This window comes from Falco biarmicus, chromosome 8 (genome assembly GCF_023638135.1).
Source record: "Falco biarmicus isolate bFalBia1 chromosome 8, bFalBia1.pri, whole genome shotgun sequence".
Lineage (NCBI taxonomy): Eukaryota > Metazoa > Chordata > Aves > Falconiformes > Falconidae > Falco > Falco biarmicus.
In genome coordinates, this window is record NC_079295.1 from 16,779,089 (window position 1) to 16,801,424 (window position 22,336).

The following is a 22,336-nucleotide window of genomic DNA, read 5'->3' on the forward strand; positions in this document are numbered from 1 at the left end:
AACAGCGTAATAATTTCTACAGCTGAAGAAACTTTAATTGCAGTTGAACATAAAGTTGTTTAGGAAGAACATTGTTAAGTTTTCAGTCTGATCTGATTAATCACAAGAGGCACTCAGAACTGCTCATTCTGCACCCTTGCTTGATATGGTGTAGTGTAATTCTCAGTCAATTGATTTATTGCAGGAGTCTTTAGAAGTCTGGGCAATAGGCAGCCTCAAAGTGGATTTATTGGAAGTACAGGCTGAAGCTCATGTATTCTGGGCTATTTAGGTAAAGTTATTTTGCTGATGATCATCTTTGGGTTCTAGCAGGAACTTTTTTTCTCAGTTTGTCTCATTTGAGTAATGGGATGTAACCTGAGTAAAAGTTCTACCAGTGCTACATCAGGCCTTTTAAGTATTTTCTGTTCAGTCTAGTATTTAGAAGGCCTAAGTACAAACTAATGTTAAAATATCAAGGAAATGTTATCTATTTGAAATAAAAAAAAAAAATAAAAAATATATATAAAAATCCAAGACTGTTTTTCAAAGGAAAAAGATAAACAGCACAGTTTTTACTTATTCTTCTGGAGTGTTAAACATTTCTCTGTAACTTCCCCCTGCCCACCCCAAGGGACCATTCCCTTCTTTCCTGCTTGCATTCCTTTTCTTCCACACCCACCTCTGAACTAACCTTCACAAAACACTGTCACCTGTAGTGTCACATTTTCATGTTTCCTGCTTATACCGCATGGAGCAATAGTGGATCGTTTTGTCTCACTGGCTTCTTGTTCAACCAAAATGCTACGTATTTGTGCATTATTGCAGGTGTCTTTCACTGTAAGTCTTGTGTGGTGGTTTCATGAAGCTACAAAGTTTCATGGGCAAATCTTTAGCGGGCCTGTTTTTACACAGCTGTAGTTGTGCTTCTAATGGGTGTTGTAAATAGTATCACTCCTGTTAGCCTCTCTCAGAGGTTCTTCCTCAGTGAGGAAATTGTAGCCTTAAATACTGAAAGCGGACTGAGGGAAGGGTATGACTTTAAGTCTAGTAGTTGCTTCTAAATACCTCCATGCTTTCTTTGGATCAAAAATAACTTCTTCCTGATGGTTAATGCTAAGCAAATTGAATTCACCTACAGGAGCAACTTCTCTGTGCAGGCCTGTACTTGCATTTCTCAAAGATCTGTGACAGGCTTGGAAGTGTTGCACTTTTCTTTGTTCTTTCTGTGATCATGCTTGCTTTGTGGAGCATCCCATATGGTCCTTCACAGTGCCCGTGGGCACTTGGCTTGGTGATGAAGTTTGGAACTTGAGAGACCAGAGTAGGGGCAGTGATGTGTGAATTCCTCATTGTAGCTACAGATGTAGAGCCGCCATCACGGGTCAGCCCAGCAGCCCAGCTAGCCAAGTAACTTGGCAGCAACTGCAACCATGAGTATGCACCAAGGGAAGCAAATACAGATGATACTTCTTTCAAACTTCAAGACCTCAAGTACTTCTAGCTCAAGAGGCTTCCTGAGCAGGACGTTACTTCTCACTGGTTAATTGCCCCTCCATGAATTTATCTTCCAAGTACTGATCCAGCTTCTCCTTGAATCCTGTAGACTTGCTGCTCCCAGGACTCTATGCCACAGATGGGCTGCTCACTGCAGGAAGGGCTGTGAATTGATCTTAAACTCGGGAGCTAAAATATCTTGTTAGCCAAATGGTATCCATGACCTGAGGAGTCTGGTTATTTACATCTGTTCCAACCGCCCTCAACTAGTGTGCTGTTATGACAGCTGCTTTTACATGGAGTTTGACTGCTGTTGCATCCCAGAAAAACTCAAGTGTAGGGATAATCTGAAAATAGCAGTGTTTGTGCAGAGAAACATATCGTGCATGCCAGAAACTGTAATGCCTGCTACCAACCATAAAGCAAGCTACAGGAAACTAGAAGACATTAGTGAAAACTTTGGTGCTCTCTGTGAATTTGTAGTGTTTCTTTTCTTTGGCACCTTTGTTCTTAATGTCTGCTTAACATTTTCTGAGCATTTGCAAACAAAAGCAAGTAAAAACTCTCAGTGCTCCTTGAAAACTATGAATTGCCACCATTCCTGTCTCAGGTGGAGAAATCTGGAGAGGTGTAGCCATACCTAAACTCTAGGACACAGCAGAGTCAAGAATCCAGACATCCTAACTATCTCTCTGATCACTGAATAGTACATTTCTGTTCGTTCTTGCCTTGACCAAAGGAATGCCGGCATGTAGCCTACACATCACTTTGTCGCCGTATTTCCCACTTGCACTAATTGAACTGGATACTTTGTTGGAATACATAGGCATATGTTAATTGCTCTCTGGGGAGATGGTCTGGTTTTTATTTTATTCTTGCTGAAAGCAAATGAAGTATTTTTGTTCCCTGTTCTAAGCAAGGAAATAGATACTGTGCTTGAACTGCTGCATTATTTTGCAAACCCATGTTAGCATGCTAACCTAAGCACGCTAACACACATATTGCTTATATGTGCGCTTTCTATAAATGTACAATATTAGACACTTGTGAACAAGAGGAAACAGGCTTTTTCAGACCTCTGCCTTGAGAGCTGAATTGTTCATGTTTCATTTCTCTCTGGCTGAAGCATGATGTTCTTATGTACACCAGCCATTTGCAGCAGCTGAACAGCCTTTTTTGTGCTGTAAAGGACATGCAGAAGGGCAGAGATAGTGTCCCATGTACAAAAGAAAGGACAATAATGGTGAAGAATATTTCTATTTTCCTCTCTAGTGTTGTCAGGGAAAGACTGGTGAGGATCACTAACAAGCTATTACTGGTGGGTCATGTGAGAATGAAATAATGGCTAAATGAGATCTCTGACATTAGCAAGTAGAGCTGTGAGTTTTAAGCAGTCTACCTCACTGCTGTAGAAGTTGCTTGGCTTTATTCAAGGACTCCATTATCAGAATGTTTACTAGGCAAAACAAAATCAAAGCCTACAATTCAAAGCCCAGATGAAATGATTTTAAATTAAGCCTGTACTAGTTAAGGTTGCAGAGTGTTCCAGTCGTTCTGGGCTCTCTATACTGCTTTCTCTTTCCAAAGGTCTCCAGCACCTTGCTGAATAGCAGTAGTATATTTGCCTAACTGCCTGAAAAAAAAAATCTAGACACTACTAACTAAATGAGAAGAGGAATGTTAAGATGTGAAATCTCTTAACTGTGTTTTATTGTATTTTATTATGGCTCTCATTCATTATTGCACAGAGTACCTGCTGACACAGGATTCAGTGATGATTTGTAGGCATATACATTATTATTTCAATGATAGTCAATCCTGCAATAGACTTTTTCCAGCACAACAAGATGTTGTCCTGTTTCTGCTCCACACTGGTATGCTTACTTAATTCTTTTTGCATGCAGAATAGCCTGGTAATTGAGGCATTTGGCTCAATCTCCTGCTGCAGCAGATCAGTGAAGTTCTGAAGTTAGTAAAGGCAGGGTGGCTGACAGCAGCTAAACAACTAGTTCATGAAGTACAAGTTCACTAAAACTTGCTGTATAAAGGTGATGTGATTAAAGGATCTGGAAAAATTCTTTCTGGAGGTATCAGCTGGGATAAGACTGAAAAGCTTTGCTGGACTGGTGGTAGCATGGAAGCAGCTTGTTTGTGTGAAGAATTTGATGCCAAATACAGCATTCACCTTGTTCTGAGGTCCTCTGTATCTTTCTGTCCTTTTCCTCCTCAGTTAGTACTTCATTGGATATAGCTATTAATGGGACTTACTTTTCTGTTCCACAGTACATGATTAAAACTGAACTGTTAAAAGTTCAACTGCATATTGTTAACCCTTTAAGTATAGAGCTGGAAGCTACTCCTAGATCAAAACTTGTAAAACTGGAAAAACTCAGATGAAAGAATCAGACCTTCCCCAACACACTAGGGTTAGCAATATGCAGTTATATTTAAATTATCATGTACTGTGGAACAGCTGGATAACTGTGAATATTTTTCAAAGCATTCCCCCTCTCCCCCTGAAATGTGAGAGAAATCGGATTTCCCTCTGGACTGCACAACTTTAATTTCTTTTTAGTACTGAAGGAAGATTTGTTTGAATGCGGATTTTGTAATGCATTCATGGTTTATTTAACATGGGAGCAATAACTCAGTACAAGTCAACCAGCCTGTGCAAAGAGACAATTTTGGCATTTACTGCCCCCAGTCAAGGAATCTTCTGTACTCTCTGGGTTTCAGCAAATACTATTAGCCCCTGAATTTGAGCATTTCATACAAGATCCAAGAGCCACCTAAAACACTGAGGGAGCAGATCTTGGGAAGATGGATATAGCCTGGACTGATGGGCAATCATAAATAAGCTCCAACATTTGGCCTTGGAGCTCCTCTTTTTCATAGAGCTGAATCTTGTGGGAAACAGAATTCTGTAGTGGCAAACACAGTAAAAATGTAGGAAAGACATAAGTTTAACTGATTCTGACATTATGGAACAAGACAGACATACAGAAAAAGGGGTATTTGCCTTTACATGCTAATACATGCATTTCTGAGAAATTGTGTTCTATTCTACAGATTCACTCTTTTGAAGGTAATAGAGGAGGCTCAATTTTTACCCACATGGAGGAACTCAGATGTGCCAGTAAATGGCTATGATCACATGTGTAGCAGAAGTAAATGGAGAATGCTTTATGATTTAAAGAAATGGGATTTATAAGGACTCTATATTGTGACAATAGGAGAAAATGTATTCATGTGACTTTGAGATGATCTGTGGCACTTACTCGTGACCAGGCATGAATAATGTGGCCTTTTCAGAATTATGCTACTAGAAGACATTTACAACATTACTCTATATGCTCCCATCATACACTGGTGTGCAGGCAATCGCCATGTGCCAAACTCCTGGGGTATATGAAGCATGGGCACATGGAGTGTTCCTGCTGCTATGGCTTATACAGTATAGTATATCTTACTAACCAGAGAGGTATTTTAGCAAATATTAATTCTTTGTCTGATTTAACCAGCACAGTTTTTATGTTAGGAAAGCCGTACTCATTGCAAATCTGATTTAAGGTATTCTTGTGTCATTGAATTGTAACACAGTATGGTCATGAGCAAGTTGCACGCACCAGCCCACAGCAGAACTTTATATCAGCTGGCCCTGCTAGCCCTTCCCTGTGCAATGTAGAAACATTCTTGACCTAGAAATAGTCACTCAGCTTTCTTTTAGCATCTCCAAGTTATGCACAGGCCTAGAAATAGCACTGATATTAAACAGATTATTTCCTTCATCATCAGTGAAACTCTTCATTGCCTTAGTGATCTTTGCCTATCTCTCAAGTTGCTTGGTATAACTGTATTCTTAAAGGATAAACTATACTCAGTTTCTTAAACTGTGATACATTGCCAAGAACTCACTCACAGGATTACATGGCAAGACCTGATGAAGTTGCAGAGACTGAGCCATTTCTGGAAGTCAGGATAGTCTCCCCTTTTTAAGAAGTACTGGTGTCCTGAGTAAGTGTGGTTCTCATAAATCATCCAGCTGCCTTTTTCCACCTGGATGGAATTGCATGATTTTACATAGAACCACAGGTCAAGGTGGTCACTGCTACTTTCATAGTAGTGGCCCCAGGAGCTCATCTTCATTAAAAAATGATCTGCAATATAAACATCTGCAAAGACTCATAGTCCATCTCAGTGTCTGTGTCAGAGCAGGGTACTGATGTACTGAGGCATCACTTACCTTTCCCATTTTTGGCAGTTTGCTGAGGTGAAGGCTGAAAGCTGTGAGCAAACACTGTGGTTGCTTTTATATACCATAGTCCTAATGCTGCATCTGCAAAAAGTAACACAAAAAGGCCCTTTCTAAGTTGCAGGGAGATCTCGTGTTTTGTCTTTATTGTAGTTATGGTATTTATTGCATTTACCATGTAGGACTCTTTATTTTTCTGGGGTTTCGGCTGCATTTGCTGATGCTATGTGCAAGTGAATTAGTGTGTAACTGTGTACTACGCTTTCAGCTGGTATCAACTGTCCATGTGGTGTACCTGACCCAAAGGGAGATGTGTGTATAAGAATGGTTCTTTACAGAACCTGCTTTGCCTGAAAGCTAATGAACTCAGCAGACCTGAGCAGTTTGTGGTGTAGGCCTGTTCCTCTCCTTCCCCGCTCTGTCTCGAATACCTCTTGCCTAAGCTTGTCCCTTAGTAATCTTTCCTTTTGAGAGAGCAGATGAACTTTGCATCAATTTCAGTATTTTGTTACCCGCTTTATCCTGAAAACAGGAAAAGTCTCCATCTCACATGGCGTTAGTTTTTGCCTACTAATCCCTTCTATTGTGTACAGCTTTTAACACAGGTGTGTGAGGAGGAAATAGTGATTGCAAGTTGCAGTCCTTTTGTGTTGTGTCGTTAACTGCTGCATTCCTGAAGTCTAAAAAGATTAAAATCAAGTAGTTCTTACTAGATGTTTACCAGTGTATTTGAATTACTGGCTAACATCATAAATCAGTTGGTTCAATTTTTTCCCCTTTGAAAGTCTGTTTTAAAAATTCAAAGGCAGCAAGCTGCATTAAACTTAAGTTGCTGTTTATCTGGAACCAGGAAGGATTGCTGTTTAATGCTAAAGCACAGTGCTTTAACACTGAAGCACAGCTAGCAGGTTACAGAAAACTATATTCCTCTGTTTGGGAACTTTTCCTTTGTCGTATTTTGTCTTGTTTGGTGCAGGACTGGAACAAACCTTTACTTATTCTATCCTGATTATAATTTTCTTGCACCTAAATCTTAGACTCTTAAAAACAAATGGCTTCATGGAATATGCAAAGCTGGTTATATAAGTGTCTTATATCACCAGTAGGTGAGGCTTCAGATCAAAAGAAACTACTGCACTCCAAAAACAAATTTATAATCTTATGTATTTGGGGAAAGTCAGTCAAGCATGTAAAGACCTTGTTGACATGATTCATCAGTTAACTTGGCATGCAGATGCACACCTTTGTAGATCTACTTTTTTTGTAGATTTAAAAGAGCTCTGTTTGCAACTACATATTCTCCACTTCCAGTGGAACAAATGACTGTTTGTGGCTGTAAGTAGGGAGAGCAGGGCAAGGTTTGGGAGACTTAGCGGAGCACAGCTTTGCTTACAAGGTTCCAGGCCAAAGAAAAGGGCTTTCAGTGCTGTAACAAGAAAGGAAAGAGGAAGACAAGAGTGTATTCTGGGGAAACAGATGGGGGAATAGGAAACCTCCACCATCACATCCTTCCATCACAAATCACTTCACTGATGTTTTTTTTAACTGTATCCTTATTAAATGACAGGGAATAATGTGCACTCACCATTTCCACATAGGTTTGATACCTTCCTGTCCTCTTCAGTATATTCAGCCCTATTCTTCCAGGCTTTCTGGGTTACCTCAAACCACATGCCTTCATCCTGTTGGATTTCCTTGTCATGATGTTTGCTTGACTGTTGTACTTGACTTGATGTATTGTTGCTGTTACTGTAAGTACACTGTTCAGGGCTTGATATTTGCCTGCTGGCTGGTTGGGTTGCTGACCTGGACTCAATGGAACTGGGAACAGGCAGTGTGAGCATGCAGGAAATACTTAATACAGAGAGTTAGTGCAAAGTTGTTACAGCACTTTAATGTCACATCTGACTCTATCTCAAAGTGTAACCCCTTGTGTATAGAATGATTTAGGTTGGAGAAGACCCTTAAGATTGAGTCCAACCATGTTGCAAACTGCTGGGTAGGTCCTTGGGATGATGCATGATATAGAGAAACAGTTACTGCTACATGGATTGCACATGAGGTCTTTGAAGAATGGATGTTAATGCAAGTCCCCATTAAGTCTAGCCCTGGGTGTCTTTGGCAATCACACAACATACTTACTTCACATAAATTAACTATGTGTTTAGCACTGGCAATGGGAATATCTGTGTGCAAGTACCTGGTAGATCACTTCCGTAACAGCACCTGCCCTGGTGATGATCTGTGCAGAATTTGGCAGTTGGTGTTGTCTCTGACTCTGCTTTGCTGCAAGTGAACTCCTTTTTGGAGCCAGTCCAGGTGAGTTCCTGTTTTGAGCGTCTCTAACTATTCTTAGGTACCGAAAATGCAGCAGAGATGCTGGATCTTCCACCATGACTCCCCTCATGGAGCCAGCATCCTTTACATTGTTTTAGAGAGACTGATTAAAACTGAATTTCTCATTGCTTTGGCTCTGGTATTTGTTCTTGCCTCTGGCTGCCTCTTGAAGATGTATAGTCCTATGCACTTAATACGTTAGATTCCACCCTGACAAAATTGATTCTTTCCAGAACAGATTTGTTACATTTTTGTCCTACAGATCAACGAATCTCTCACGCAAAATGGGTATTTTGCCATTCCAAGATGGATGCTAGATGTTTCCACCTGACATTCGACTAGGAAAAAGCTCTTCACCAAAATGAGTGAGAATTTTCAGGAATAGCTAGAGAATCAGTAGTGACAAGTCAGAAGTCAGGATTACTGTAGCAGAAATGAGGGGGAAATTGGGGTTTGCTTGCATGGGCAGTGCTCTAGTAACTCTGGCTATGGTCTCAAGACTGACTTACAAGCTTGTGTGGGGCAACTTAAGTTAGCAGCTTTGGTCCTGCAGGCAGTATGCCTGTGCCTCAGCTGCTGGGTTGTTCACAGCCAAGAGTGTTATCTGAAACCACCTGATTTCAGTGTCAGAATCTGGGCTGTGAATTGTAGCACCAAGTTGCCACCATGAGTTCTGCTACTGGAGTCAGTCTCTGGGATGCAATGGGCAGCTTTTAAATTGCCGAAGGGAAAGTGGATGATGCCCTGTTCAGTTCCGCACTTGCTGGACAAGGCCTCTGTACCATAATTTCAGGTACTTAGAAAGAACAGACCCTTAGAAAGAACTTTCCCACTGCGGATAGTATTGCAGTGCAGTGGTAGGCACCAACTGCATGCATGTAACAACTGGTGCTAAGTGTGCACAGATGATCAGAGGTCTCTTCTGGGTCCTGTAGAACAAATTTGTGACTCTGAATCTCATCTGAGTTTTGAACTATGTCCATTGCTTCTTGCGTAGCTGAGAAAAGAGTTTGAACTTGTCCTGGCTCATTGGTCTGGTCACAGCAAAGGCTTTTTTTATTTATTCAGGAGACAGTATAGCTCAGGAAAAGAGGAAATTTTGGTCAGGGTGACAGAAGGCTGTCATTCGCCAGTCCCACTGTGCACATATCTACAAGCACCTTTCAGTTCCCTGATTTTTGTTATCTGAAAATGTAACAGCAAACTGCCTGGTCTGCTGGGCTTGACTTTTGTGTGCAGACAGGCACCAGCCAGCCAACAGGGAAGGGAGTAGCAAAGGGGCAGGTACTTGCACTCTGAAAATTAAACACTTTTTATGCTTATTAGCATAGCGAGATTTCTGTTGCTTACTCCTCTTAATTCTACCAGACTTATCTATAAATCCAGGAAGTATTAGCCAATGTAAAGACCATGGCAGTACTCTAATAGCAAAGACAACACTGGAATAACACAGCTAATCATCTATTTGTTAGGGTCTTACTGGTTATTTTATTGCAGGTCAGCGAACAAAAATCAGTCATGAGGTGTTAATCTCTCTCTCTCTCTAGCTGTTTAATCTTAACCACCCCCTCACCATTGTTCTCCTACTAATGCGCTCAGCAGCAATATCCCCTCCTCCCCTCTTGTAATGACCTCATTTCAAAGTACAATTTCTCTCTGCTTTGGCTTTCAAGGGGTCAGACTGATGCTGTTTGAATTGGAATGAAATTTGCTTAGGTCCTGGCACTGGCTGCTGCCTACTGCTCTACTGAATTTGTTTGCAAGAACAGAAGCCTCTGTTTAGATGCTGATGGATGCTCTGAGCTCCAGAAATAAGCCTGTGCGGAATGTGACAGGGCAGACCTGTCCCAGCAGTGAAGACAGGCCATGGAGGAGAGGCTGGTAGGAACTGCTAAATGGGATTAGTGCCTTCCAGCAATCATGTTGCCGGCAGAGTGAGCTAACCAGGCCAAAACAGCCGATGCTGCAGAAATTCATGGCTACAGAGTAAGGGAGGCTGATGTTGCTGTTGATCTTAAGTCCCCTCTAGCCTTCTCATCTGAATCCCTTAGGCCTTGAATTGTGGCTCACATAGCTTGAAAGGCAAGTAGGAAAATGCACGGTGTGGCTGAGAAGCCCCACCAATATCAGCACAAAGACTCACCAGTTAATCTGTAATTTCTGAGTGTAGCACACTGCGGTTAGGTTTTTCCCCATGGACAGCTAAGAATTGAAAGGACATGTTTACAGCAACTCAACTACATTTTATTTTAGACTGATTTTTAACAGGAAATTTGTGATAAATTATGTTTAAAAAAAAAAAAAGCAAAGCTGTGAACCTGGTGAGCTGAAAGCAAGCTTTAAGTGAAGACTTTGAAAAGACCCTTTAAATGCCTGATTAAATTTAACCATTCCCAGGGTTTCTTGTGTAGTGCTATCTTTTGGCATCTCTGTAAGTAGGCTCAGTGACTGAGAATCAGCAGGCAGAAGAAGAAAAATGTGTTTGCTTCACAAATATTTATTGGTTTGCCCTTCAGCAGATATTTTGTGTTATAGTACAGGACCATCTCCGAGGCACAGGCTACAATATGCGACCATACATTGGATGGACGTCTAGCCCCTGGCTAGAAGTAGCTGGGAATCTTAATTTCTATCATTTTTATATGCAAAAAGCTCTAATAGAGTCTCCCTACCCTGCAGTTAGTGTAAAACACACCTGTCAGTAGTGAACACTTCTACTACCCCATTGAGCCTTGAAACTTCTATGGAATTAAGTAGAAACAGTCCTATAGAAACACCCCATGTTGTGTGCCCAGGCTTCCAGCCAGAGGAAGAGGGCTGTGGAAGGAGAACCATGTGCACCCAACTCTTATCTCAAGGCAGAGTTAGTACAAGGATCTGGGAAATAGGGAGTGTTCTTGGGCAGCACAGCATGGACATAATGCAGGCAAACAGTTAGAGACCCATACATGGGGAATGGAAGACAGGTAGGCTTCAGTGCTACACTGGCACGGCAGGTAGAGGCTTTTTCTTTAGCTGAGTGCTTTATGGAAATAAGACAGCAAGATGGTTAAAGGGGAGAGCTGAAGAAAATGCCATCATCCTGAAAGGCACAACCCTCATGTTACATGAAGGGAAGCTCATTCCTGCCCCACTCTGGATCATGTGTGGGAGTTGCACAGCACTGTGGACAAGGGGAAATGTGTACTCCCTGCTTCTGAAGTGCTGCATCTTCTCTTTGGCTCTGCATGGTGTGTTGAGAAGCAATAGGGATGCACTGGGAAAATGTAAGCTCCCAACACACTGGCAGAGAAGCGGGAGAGAGGTAGCTAAGGGAAGAGGAGGGAATGTCAGTCTTGGATACAAGGTATGAGGGGTGGGAAGGAAGGAATGACTGCTAAGATTTAAAAATAAACAAGCAAAAAACCACCCCCAAACACAAACCCCAAAACACAAGTCACAAATGTATTACCAAAGCTAAGGTAGAAGATACCAGCTCACCTACAGCTAAGTGAGGTACATGAAGTCTAGGTCTTTGTTACACCTTTGCTTCCTTTGCATTCCTTGCTTTTGAATCTGTTCCAGGCTCCTCTGGAGAGATTCTTTATTTTGCTTCTGTAGCTCCCTGCAGGATGCAAATGTTAATAAGCACAAGCACAGCATGCAGGGCTGAATCCATCAGGAGAGATGGGGACTGCATGGCAGATCAGATTCCCTCCTGCTGTGTGACATGTGATGCACATTGAACTCGGGGATGTGGGGGAGCCCCTTTATTTGGTCAGATCCAGCCCTGCTGCTGGAATGTTTTCTTAGCTCTCCTGCTCAGTGGAGCTGCAGCAAACAATAGGCTTTGGCAAATCATGGACAAATAGAAAAGCAGAGCATAATTCACGTACATGCTAGGCTAATCTAACATTACTGGGTTCTTTATGGAGTCAGGTTTTTGTTAGTTTTTTTTAAACAATAGTCTTCAACTGGATTTTTTTAACCTAAAAGTGACAGTAGTGAATGTATTTTGCAGGGACAGTAGCCAGAAGAATGCCTTCCATGTGTATGTTGAGGATCACTAGAGCTGACTTTCCAGCTCATGAGTGACACCTCCTGCCAAGATATGATAGAGTTTCCATGAAAGTCCAGTTTAGGATTGACACTATGGTATAAATCAGTGCTACCATGAAACATCTCACGCTAAAGCGTGCTGAGAAGGGCAGACAAGAAGGGCTTTGTGGGCCGTGGGTGGTCTGAGGTGCCACTGCAGCTGTGACATTCAGTGGTAGTTGCAAAAACAGTTTTACCGGCTTGTGTGCGTTCTTCAGACCTACTTTGTCAACCTGTTGCTTTCCTCTGGTCAGTGAATCCAGTTGCTTGCTGTCCTTTTTAGCTCTCCTTGCTGAACAAGTGTTGGTCTTTTGATATGCTGTGGCTGTCTGGTACTTGATGCCTTGGGAGGGAGAAAGAGCCTCGCATCATCTTGGGCTTATGGAGTACCACCAGGCTGATTTACAGACCTGCTGCATAGCATCAGTTGCAATACATGGTTGGAGGTAAGGGATCCCAGCTTCAAATTCTCTGATGCTCCTGAAGTTATTCTCATTTTTGCTGCACTTGGAGAAGAAGCAGGGAAGGAGGGGATGGCTCCTTCACAAGCCAGCAGCATAACTGACCTTTGCAAAAGTCATGGTATTAGTCCAAGCTTAAGAACAAATGATTGTCAGAATGAAGGGTGATTCTGCTAGAAATGTGGTCTTGTTGTTTACCTCAATTTGAGGAAAATGCTGCTTTTGCAACTGTCATGAACTTCAGGAGCCTGAGCGAGATGCTATTTCTAGGCTACCACAAGAAAATGCCTATGCCTCCCCCCCTGCAAGAGAATAGGCACAGACCAAACTTTACACTATCCTTTCCATGTGCAGCTGTTGGAGCTCAGCAGGCTGCAACTTGGTGGCTTTGCTGAGCCAACAGCTGATGCCCCATGTTCCCCTGTCCTGGCCTTGGGTGAGTTAGGGTGAAATGTGCTCACTTTGCTTCCAGGTGTACTCTGCAGCTTCAGGGGCAGTCAGCATGGCAAATGGGTGCAGGGAGATCTTGAAAGGCTGAATCCAGTGCTCCTGGAAGGACAACAACTCATAGATTAGTATGTCTGCAGAAACCATGTGCCAAGCCAAATGGACATACTCTTTTGCGGTCAGCAGAAAGTAAAGTAACTGCTTCAGAGGTCCTGATGGATAAATGAGCACAGCTTTGCTGGCAGTTTTTGTCCTGGCTGCTTGGCCCACCCAGCTTCTTGAAGTTCCCATCCCTGCTGCCCAGATATTTCAATTCCCCCCACACAGCAGATGAACTACTGCATTTTATAGCCCTGTATGTACTGGTGCAGCTTGGGGACTGTGGTCTGCCATAACATCCTGGCATGCAGCCTGCAGCTGCTCAGCTGTTCACTTGGCAGCTCCTGAAATGTCTGGACAATGGTGTACAGAACTCTTAAAAGCAGCAGTCAGGATAGCAACAGTTAATGTCCACCTCAGGCTAGGATCTCCCTTCTCATGAATCAGAAATCTTCTGGATTCTAAATCCCACTAGGATGTGACTTAGGCTCCCTAAGTATCTATGTATCTTGGTAAAGCTAGTACTCAGTTTTCAAGGAGATCTAAGCTAAGGCTTCAGAAGCAATGGGGGATAACAGGAATCTCCACCATTTTACTTTGATGGGAGATGAGGGAGAACATAACAAAGTCTGAGATCCACAGAAACTGAATTTTGAGATGGGCTAGATTCCAGCTTTTGAATCTAGAACTCTTAGGGAGGTATAAGCTGTGCTCCAAGAGTTACTGTTAATGAAAACAGTAGATTTAACCTCTTAAACTGATTAGGGCTTTGCAAAATAAATTACCTTTAGTTTCCAGATTCAGCAAAGCATTTCCGTTCCTTTCTCATAGAGTGGGAATGATCTTAGGCCCATGATTAAAATTAAGTAACGTTGTTGGCTGAAACAGAAACTGGAGATCCTGATAACAATGTCTTATCTTCCTCTTCAGAAAATTTTGTAACTTTGCTACCTCATGACCATCAAGGAAGTACCCTTGAGTTCACTAGAGACAGGATCTAGCTAGGCAAGTGCACAGTAACATGAGACAAACAGAGAGACTTTTTCTGTTCTTTCTTTGTCTCTGCTTGCATAACATCAGAATATAAATCAAAAATATAAATAAAAAAAAAAACACTACCCCCCAGAAAAACCAAACCAAACCAAAAACCCAAGAACAACAAACAAACCAGCATGAGTAGCTGGAAAACTTCCAAGAAAACATCACTCCTCTGCAGTGTATGGTATGAACTCAAAATGGAGATTTCTAAAAATATTCTGGGTTGGAAATTCCTAGAGAAAAGGATTCCTGCCCATAAGAAGCATGATAGTAAAAAATACAGTGTAATGTTCACGGTAAAAGGAGGGAGAGCTGATCCACTGACTTATCCCAGCAGCAGAAAGGAAGACCTCTCCTAACACGTTGTGAAATGTCCCTACGTGACACATAGTGGCATTTCTAGTTCTTGACATGGGAAAATTAAACAGAGTGGTTATGGCCAAGGCTGCCCTGATGCATGAACTGTGAACTGGAGTGACCGCTAGCCCCTTCTGGACACCAGGTGGCAGTAGGTCATTAATAGTATAGCTAAGCATGGACGGTAAAAAAAAAAATAAAATCAGAGCACCAGAAAACACTGTGAATTACATGTGAATCATCTATTATAGTCTAATTACAGTTCCACAGCAACTTTTAAAGGTTGTTTGGGAAACATCAATAAAGTCTGTGTTACTGAAAATAAAATCTATATATTCCAGCACAAATGCTCTTTCATTAAATAGCTGGGCCATACAGAATACTTTCTTGTGACTTGAGTCATAAATTAAAGATTATAATACCTCCTCAATTTTTTTAAGGGAAATTACACTTCTATGAAGGTAGGCTGCTAGAGAAACTTGACCTGGAGCAAGGCTCTTGTGAAGTACACTGTATCTCCTCAGATTTGCATAGCCTCCTTCCCCACTCCACATCAGAGATAATTAGAGCACACTGGTGGGAATGCTGCCCTGTAAAGTGCTATGCCAAAGGCTCAGGAGCTGGGTTACATCTTAGTGTGGCTATGAGTAGGTAAACTGCCCCTTTCTTGACTCTGCCTCGCACACTGTAAGGCAGAGGAGGAGGTGAATAGTTCACCTTTTTGCTCTGTTCAAAAAAAAGGAGGCTGGAGCTAGTTTGCCATTACTAATGGGGCAAAAAGGAAAAATTACTTGAGTTTAAAATGCAACATATTTTTAGAAGGCACAGCTATTATAGGATCCAAATGCATTATGCCTTTATATAATGGGAGATTCTTCCCACTTTATTGCTCATGGCACACCAGTCTAGGCAGTAGACTGGTGGGAGAAGGGGCCAATAGCTTATCATTGCTATGGCCAAAGCTTGGAATCACTGATACCACTGAACTGGTACTTCTTTGGTGGACACTCTCAGACCTGAAGGGCAGATGATGTCCAAAAGTGTGGGGTAGATTCTGCAAGGTGTGTGAGGCTAGCAGTGATGAAAGCCTTTTAAGATGTTTGGGAATGGGATACCATTTGAAGACGGCGGCTAAATGTAGGTATTGGTGTCAGGGCAGAGTAGGATTAAACAATTTTAATTGGTGAAACCTCTGCAGGCCAAGAAGGCTGGATTAAATATCTCCTTTTTGTCTACTGAAGGCTTTTTTTTTTTTTTTTTTTAAATCCATCTGGTTGATCAGTTATATGTGTCATCTGCATCCAGTTTTGCATGGACCAAACACACAGTTTCTTTTCCTGGTAGCCTGGGGATAATTTTTGGCAGAGGTTCAACAGAGGAACAGCACAACAGAGCCAAACAAGCCGCTTTTGCCTTTTGAAGAACAAAATCATCTCCCTGAAGGTCAGCTATTGAACACAAGGAGCTTTTATGTGCCTTTGCTTTCCCTGCCCTAGCACTTTGTTTGCTTGGGTTGGCAAAGTCCCACACCAGTGTGCAAATCAGAAAGGAACCATCTGTGGTCAGCCAGGCATTTAAGCCATAAAGAGGCACGCCAATAAAAAGCCTTAATAAACCTCTAAACCCATCATCCAAATGTTCTAGCATCCAACCGGTGACTTTTAGACTATAAAGATGGAGTAGGGATTTTAGAAGTAGCCCTTATGCTGCTCGAGGTTTCTGATCCCAGTGGTGGTGTAATGTATCAAGATTAAATACAGTACGCACCTTTCCTCCCCTGCCTAGTCCCAATTTCCCTTGTTTTTCATGGTTACATTCAGTCTGTCCCAATTCCTTCTGTGAGGTGATGGCTAGAAAAGGAGGTTGGGCTCATGTGAATGATTTCTGTCTGGCATTTCTCTGACTTCTTTCTTCTCCTTTGTGCTTTTTGCCCTGCAGGACATGGCATGGACGGGATGCCTCCTTCTAAAAGCATGTCCCTCTTAATAGCCACCGTGCCTACCTCCTTAGATGTGTCCTCATGTCTCCTTCCCTAGTAGCTGCTGCTCTTTCTTAAATGTATTTGAGTAGAGGTTCTATGTGCTCCTCTGGCTGAAGGTCTGGCTCATGCCTGGCTGCTTATATGGGTTTCTGAGCCAACTGGCACAGGGCAGTTCACAGCCTCCTCCCATATTGGTCACCACAATAGCCCTTGGTGTCTGAACTCTGACATTTATGCCTAACACAGAACCCATGTATGAACTTGCACGAAAGCTGTAAACCCTGCAATTTATGCCCAATACAAATAGAAAGGTGTTTGAACTGCCAATGCAGAAGTTGTCCTGATGTCTAAAACTGCTCAGGTGTTATAAGCTCCATAAGAGCTGATGGTCCTAGATAGATGGTTTCATTCCCAAAGAGCAGCGATGTGACTTGTCTGGAAGATCTTAAACACTATCAGATTCCTTTGCTTATGTAAATACGCTCTTGGCAATCTCAGATGAAGGTAAGCAGGAGTTACACACTCTGCTGCCTGTCTTGAGAGTTGACTAGACCCAAACAACTCTGGTGTATGGGCTGACAGCAGGCCATGTTGTCAGAGCACAGTGCCCAAGCAAACATAACCTCCTTCTTTCTGGAGGCTTTTTAACTGCAAATAATGACCCAGACTGTGGCATAGATTGACAAGGACAAAGATTAAATGATCTGCCCAAAGTCAGACAGTCTAATCTGCAAGCCAAGGTAACATTACCTCTTATCTCTGCAATAACTGAATTGTAAAACCTTGTGCAAGTTTTCTGTTACTATTGTATGATTTGGCACAAGGGTACTTCTAGACTCTATAGCTTCTTTTCCCTGGCGGTGCATAGGTAACACAGATAACCTTGCAGTCACAGAGTTGCTGGTTTGTTCTGTTTAATCTGTGTCCACCTTCCACAGGACTGCAATGCACTGCAAGTAAAAATGGTCTTAGCACTGTGCAAGAGTCAGTGCCCTGCTGAGAGCTGCCTTCTGTAAACACAGAACTGATTGTATGAACCTGCCCAAACACGACCCCAGATTAAGACCTGCAGTGCTGGCACACTCTGCTAAGCAGCATACAGTAGTTTATCAAAAAACATGGAGGCATGGAAGGAAGTCTCTGTCTTGCAGGGTTAAAGGTCTCTGGCCAAATGTCACATTTTTGGTTCCTCTGACAAATGCCTTATGTCAGACCTACAGCACACTTCCTTAGCTAGAAGATTTATCCATGTACAAGGCAGTAAGAATGGGTCAAGGAGACCATGAAGGATCTGCAGAGTCCACACAAAAGAGGAGGGCAGAAAAACTGTAGTGAAGAGGTGGGCTGTGCAAGGACAGTTTTACTTATTTATACAACTGCTTGCAGGGGTATACTGCCCAGCAAAGCAAAAGCTCCTCAGTGAGGCCAAGGAGTACAAGGCAGCACCAGAGGCCAGGAGCTAGCAAAGGTTATGTATTGTCTTCTGATGATTTCCGGTTTGAAACCTGAGTTAATTGGGGAAGAAGGCTGGGCACAGACAAAGTACATCTTTGGCAGCCAGATGACAATCTCAAAGAAAAGCGCTAACTTCAGATAAGATTCACACCGTCATGCCTAGCTTGTGGTCTCAAATGCTACTTGAATGTTTATATTCTGCTGTAACAAGGAGATGCTGGAGTTTATTGTAGGATGTTGCCAGCTATCATCCACATGTCCTCAACCACTGCTGGTCTAGCAGTAGTGATTGCTTTCCATAGAATGAAGCCTCTTCCCTTATTAGTGTGGAATAGCTGGAATAAACAGTAGCTAAATAATAGACCCACACACAATACAATCTGCAAGCAATTAAGAAATGTGCTGTACTCTGCAGTTTTGACACACACCTTCAAGACTAGCAGCAGGAATGAAGTAACCCATGGATAACTACAACTGCATAAGGAGGCTTTACATGTCATTATGATGCTGAAAGGCCACCCACAAGGCTCTAAGCTGTAATGGCAGATGTGAGAAGGGAATAGTTCAGTAGTGTTTACTCTGAGTGAGAAGAGAAACAAATCCACATGTGGCTCGCACTCTGAGAATGCCAGCCCAATGCATGACATGCTGGAACAGGCCATTACAGGTAAGAGATCTTCCCTTAGACCCCTATTAAAGATGCTGAAACCCCAACAAGTGACTCACATTTGCAGAGCTCTGCCAGTGTGTTGCTGAGGGCCTCATGCTGTATATCTTAAAGATCTCTTCAATAGGAATGCTGTTCTGTGAAGACAGGTGAAGAGAGATGTTCACCTCTCAGAAGCAGTATTCTTTAAAGTGAATGTATGAAATCCCATTCATATCCCCTTCCTTTGATCTCTGAAATAGCTTTCACATGAACTCATAGTATTGTTTCATGCTGCTAGTACAAATCTATTGAGATCCGGTCCTGAGACTTGCTCACTGTTTTGCACTTGGGTGAGACAAGATAAGTAACCTACACACATGCACAGGACCACCTACTGAAACTGCCTGTTTTGTTTTCTAAGGCTGAGTACAACTTCATGGCTACCTGATAGAAATGAGACAGATTTGTTATATTTACACTGTTTGTGTACTGTGCTTTCAATGGACAAAGACATCCAGTGTACAGGGATTGTATCTAGACAGGTGCCATACAGTAAAAGGCATTGCTATTTTTCCTGCCCTCTTACCATTAATATTCCAGCATATGAAGATAGTATCATAGCTTCCCTCTCAATTCGGTTGGGATACATGTATCGGTTGCGAGCTGCAAAATTCCTGTACAGTGTTTTGAACAAGAAGATCATTAGTCTGGTGTTACGAATGCAAAAAGTATTCCTGGGCTTGATTCACTGCTGCTTTTACTCCATTTTCACACTGGTGTAACCCACTGCAATAGTAAGGCCTTGCAATACTCACCTTTTTTCTCTTGTCAGTGTAGTCTGAGCATCCAAGTCACTTAGCCACAGCAAAGCAACACTGAAGGCTAAGTTGTAATGGACCTGGAAAGACAGAAGAACCTTATGTGTTTTGTTTTGCTGTAATTGCTTGACTGAGGGATGACAGAAAGACCAGAGAAATACACAGAAACATGAGCCGGAACCTGGTATTGTCTCAACTACACTGGGTACCTCATCAGTTGTAAGACATTTGCTGAAGTTTGAGGGGTTTTAAACACAGATTTTAAACACACCCAGGAAGACTTTCTCAGCTTAGCTGAACAATGTTTTAAAGCAGACAGCTTTAGTTTGTGAAGAATTTCCTTGGGTTAGTTGACTTGCACTTTATCAAATGTTCTCTGTGGATGAGCCTTGTTTTGCTGAAAAATCAGCAAAAACTTGAATTATCTTGGATATGTTACACTGGAATGCTATTTGCAGCCAATCTCTTCAGATAGTCATTTCAGTAATGGGCTTCTATTGATCATTGTAGGAACAGGTTATTTAGCTGTACCAAACAGCCATCCTTCAGTTCTCAGTAGCCCGGCAGTTAAAGAGGATAGGAAGTAAGAAGTCTGGTGATTACCATGTCATCTAGAAAGGTGGACTGCCTTTGTCCTCTCGGATCAAATTCATTTTCTCGTAGTCTGATGCCAACATAATCTCCCCTCAAAGCAAGAAAATAACTCCAAATTACAACTGGTTATAAGCAATCCAATGCACAAGAAATGCAACAAATGACTCTAAAGCTAGTGCAAGACCAGGGACAAATTTGCTATGATTCAGGGCTATGAATCTCCTGCCGGATTTCTCACAGACACTTCCTAAGTAGGAAAGCTGCTAGTTTTCTGCATCGCTGCTAATCTTAGCTTCCCTCAAACCACACTGCTGTGTTCCCCAATGGCTCCAAAATTTAGGAAGAAGTACAAATATGAATCAAGTATTTAAAGTCTGGGGACTCGCAGAAGGATTTCACTGTACAGCCAAGAGACTGAAAGAGGTGCTTCACTGGTGCTTGTTCTTCTCATTCAGGGGAGACCTGATTCTGCAGTCTTTCCTCAGACTAAGCACTACTGATCCATGCAAGCAGTCCTAGGGAAGATGGGCACAAGACTTGCATGGAATAGAGGAGACACTGCTTACAACCCCTAGGAGTTGTCTGCTGGGCACTCCTGCATCAAAGAGCATGAGACACTGCTGCATGAACTAGGAGACCACTTACAGACAGCAGCTGCAGTGGCTGCATGGCAAGAGAGGAACTCTGCACCTCCCTGGTCACTCCCACTGACACAGAGCAAGTTCTGGGCTTGTGACATCTCTACTGTCACATATGCAGTTAGGTCTCACACAGCAGACTGCATATAAGAAATTTAGAAGCATCTCAAAGGAAATCTGTGCATACTTTACAGCAAGAGAAGACTGAGGTTTTACAGTTGTCATCCAGCGAGGTTGTACAACCCTTTGCAATGAAAACAAGTCCATCTCAAATGCAATGAACGCGGTTGTGGTCAGTTACTACTTACAGGAGTTTTCTAATCTCTTTCTTGAGGTGTTTTCTTTCCATTCTCTAGCTGTCACTGTAACATAAGCTCAATGGGATCTGGGAAAGAGAAAAGTGCATCCTGTCAAGTATCTCTGTCTGTGAGCGAATCTGAATCACAGATAAAGAGTATGGGACACTTGGAGACCCCTTACAAAAATCTGGCCAAAACCATTTCCCAGGTAGGATTACAACAGAAGCTGAGAAAAACCTAGTCAAGAAAGAGAAGACAACAAGCACAGTCCTGAAAGTGAGGGTAAGGAGTTGGTAATGGGAAATGGACAGAATGAATCCATTTAAGATGACCACCTATCTTGGCTGTCAGCTTGCAGGGTTGCTTGCATCCTCATCACAGTGATGTATATTCTCTCATATAATGCAATCTATTGGCCTGCTGCTGCTTCCCAGTTTCTTAGCACGTGGCTTGCACTCCGCATGGTGTGTGTATTAATCAGATATATGTGGTACAAGGAGGGGATGGACTGGGAAGAAGACAGGCTGGATGAGATGAAGTATCAACTGGCCTGACGGGACAAAGCAAAGAGAGAAGCCAGCACCTGGCCCACCAAGTTATTGTATTATCAAAGTGTATGCTTCACCCCTCTGGCCCATAAGACTCAAAGTAATGACATACCTAGTAAGCTCTCTGTGTTTCTGGATATTGTCCCCCTGTTCTCTCTCTCATACATGTATAGAAGAAATCATGCACTACCTGTGTCAGCTCTTGGAATAGGCCTCTTGGAATAGGGATCTGGGTTTGGAGCCTCTCTGACTTCAGGAGGAAATCCCTCTTGATGTTGCTGTTCCTTTCTTGCCTCTGCCACTCAGTTTGTGTGTCAGGGAAATTAGGCTACGGCTTATTGCAGGACTGCAGTTTTCTCCTGTTGCTTGGAAACAATGCTGCTGAGCTGAGAGAAATTAAAAGGGAAAAAAACAAAATCCACCACAGAGAAGAGATTAAACGTGCACCTTCAGGTCGGGTTATCAGTTTCAAGCTAAATGATCCTTTTACACTTCTAAGCATTGAGTTTCATTGCTGAATGACTAGTTGGAAACATAGAAGACTTGCTAACAAGGGAGGGAGAGACTGTTCACTGGGTTTTCTGATGGATCTAATTGCTTGTAAAAGAAGCTATCAGCTTCCACTGTTCCAGCATTCCACTGTACAAAATGGTGAAAAACTAGACGTGATACCTCTCAAGAGCCTATCTGGGGTTCTATCTGCAGTGTTTATGGCGTATCTATAGCAAGGATCTTGCTACCTGTTCTTTCATCAGTGTTATGGTTTCACTTAGAATATTTGGAGAAATTCTAACAGCTAAGAAATCCCAA

At 42.4% G+C, this 22,336-nt stretch overlaps 2 protein-coding genes across 3 annotated transcripts; both read right to left on the bottom strand.

Annotated features, from left to right (window-relative positions):
- Positions 1 to 4,123: 4,123 nt before the first annotated feature.
- LOC130153776 (gamma-crystallin B-like) lies at positions 4,124 to 7,401 on the bottom strand. Its single transcript, XM_056349080.1, is given in 6 exon segments — positions 4,124 to 4,170; positions 4,173 to 4,307; positions 4,310 to 4,397; positions 5,392 to 5,633; positions 5,720 to 5,812; positions 7,314 to 7,401. Coding segments are annotated over 6 exon segments (693 nt in total).
- A 1,990-nt stretch (positions 7,402 to 9,391) lies between these two features.
- C8H2orf80 (chromosome 8 C2orf80 homolog) lies at positions 9,392 to 21,908 on the bottom strand. Of its 2 annotated transcripts, XM_056350556.1 has the most exons (9): positions 21,717 to 21,908; positions 20,988 to 21,064; positions 20,051 to 20,132; positions 19,445 to 19,527; positions 19,216 to 19,303; positions 18,707 to 18,784; positions 13,065 to 13,152; positions 12,367 to 12,485; positions 9,394 to 11,669 (listed from the first exon to the last, which is right to left on the bottom strand). In XM_056350556.1, exons 2-9 carry the CDS (start codon positions 21,026 to 21,028, stop codon positions 11,649 to 11,651), a joined length of 600 nt encoding a protein of 199 aa, XP_056206531.1. In that variant the 5' UTR covers positions 21,029 to 21,064; positions 21,717 to 21,908; the 3' UTR covers positions 9,394 to 11,648. The 2 variants fall into 2 exon arrangements, with proteins under 2 accessions (XP_056206530.1, XP_056206531.1); XM_056350555.1 differs by having other exon boundaries at positions 9,392 to 12,485.
- Between the last annotated feature and the right edge of the window lie 428 nt (positions 21,909 to 22,336).

Bases quoted from the DNA above. Each gene is read 5' to 3' on its own strand.
- C8H2orf80 (XM_056350555.1), bottom strand. From the start codon at position 21,028: ATGGAAAGAAAACACCTCAAGAAAGAGATTAGAAAACTCCT. The intron at 19,528-20,050 runs GTAATCACCAGA...CTGTCTTTCCAG, and splicing joins CCACCTTTCTAGATGACATG to GTCCATTACAACTTAGCCTT. The intron at 13,153-18,706 runs GTGAGTCACTTG...TTGTCCTTCCAG, and splicing joins ACTGGCAGAGCTCTGCAAAT to GAGCACTGGATTCAGCCTTT.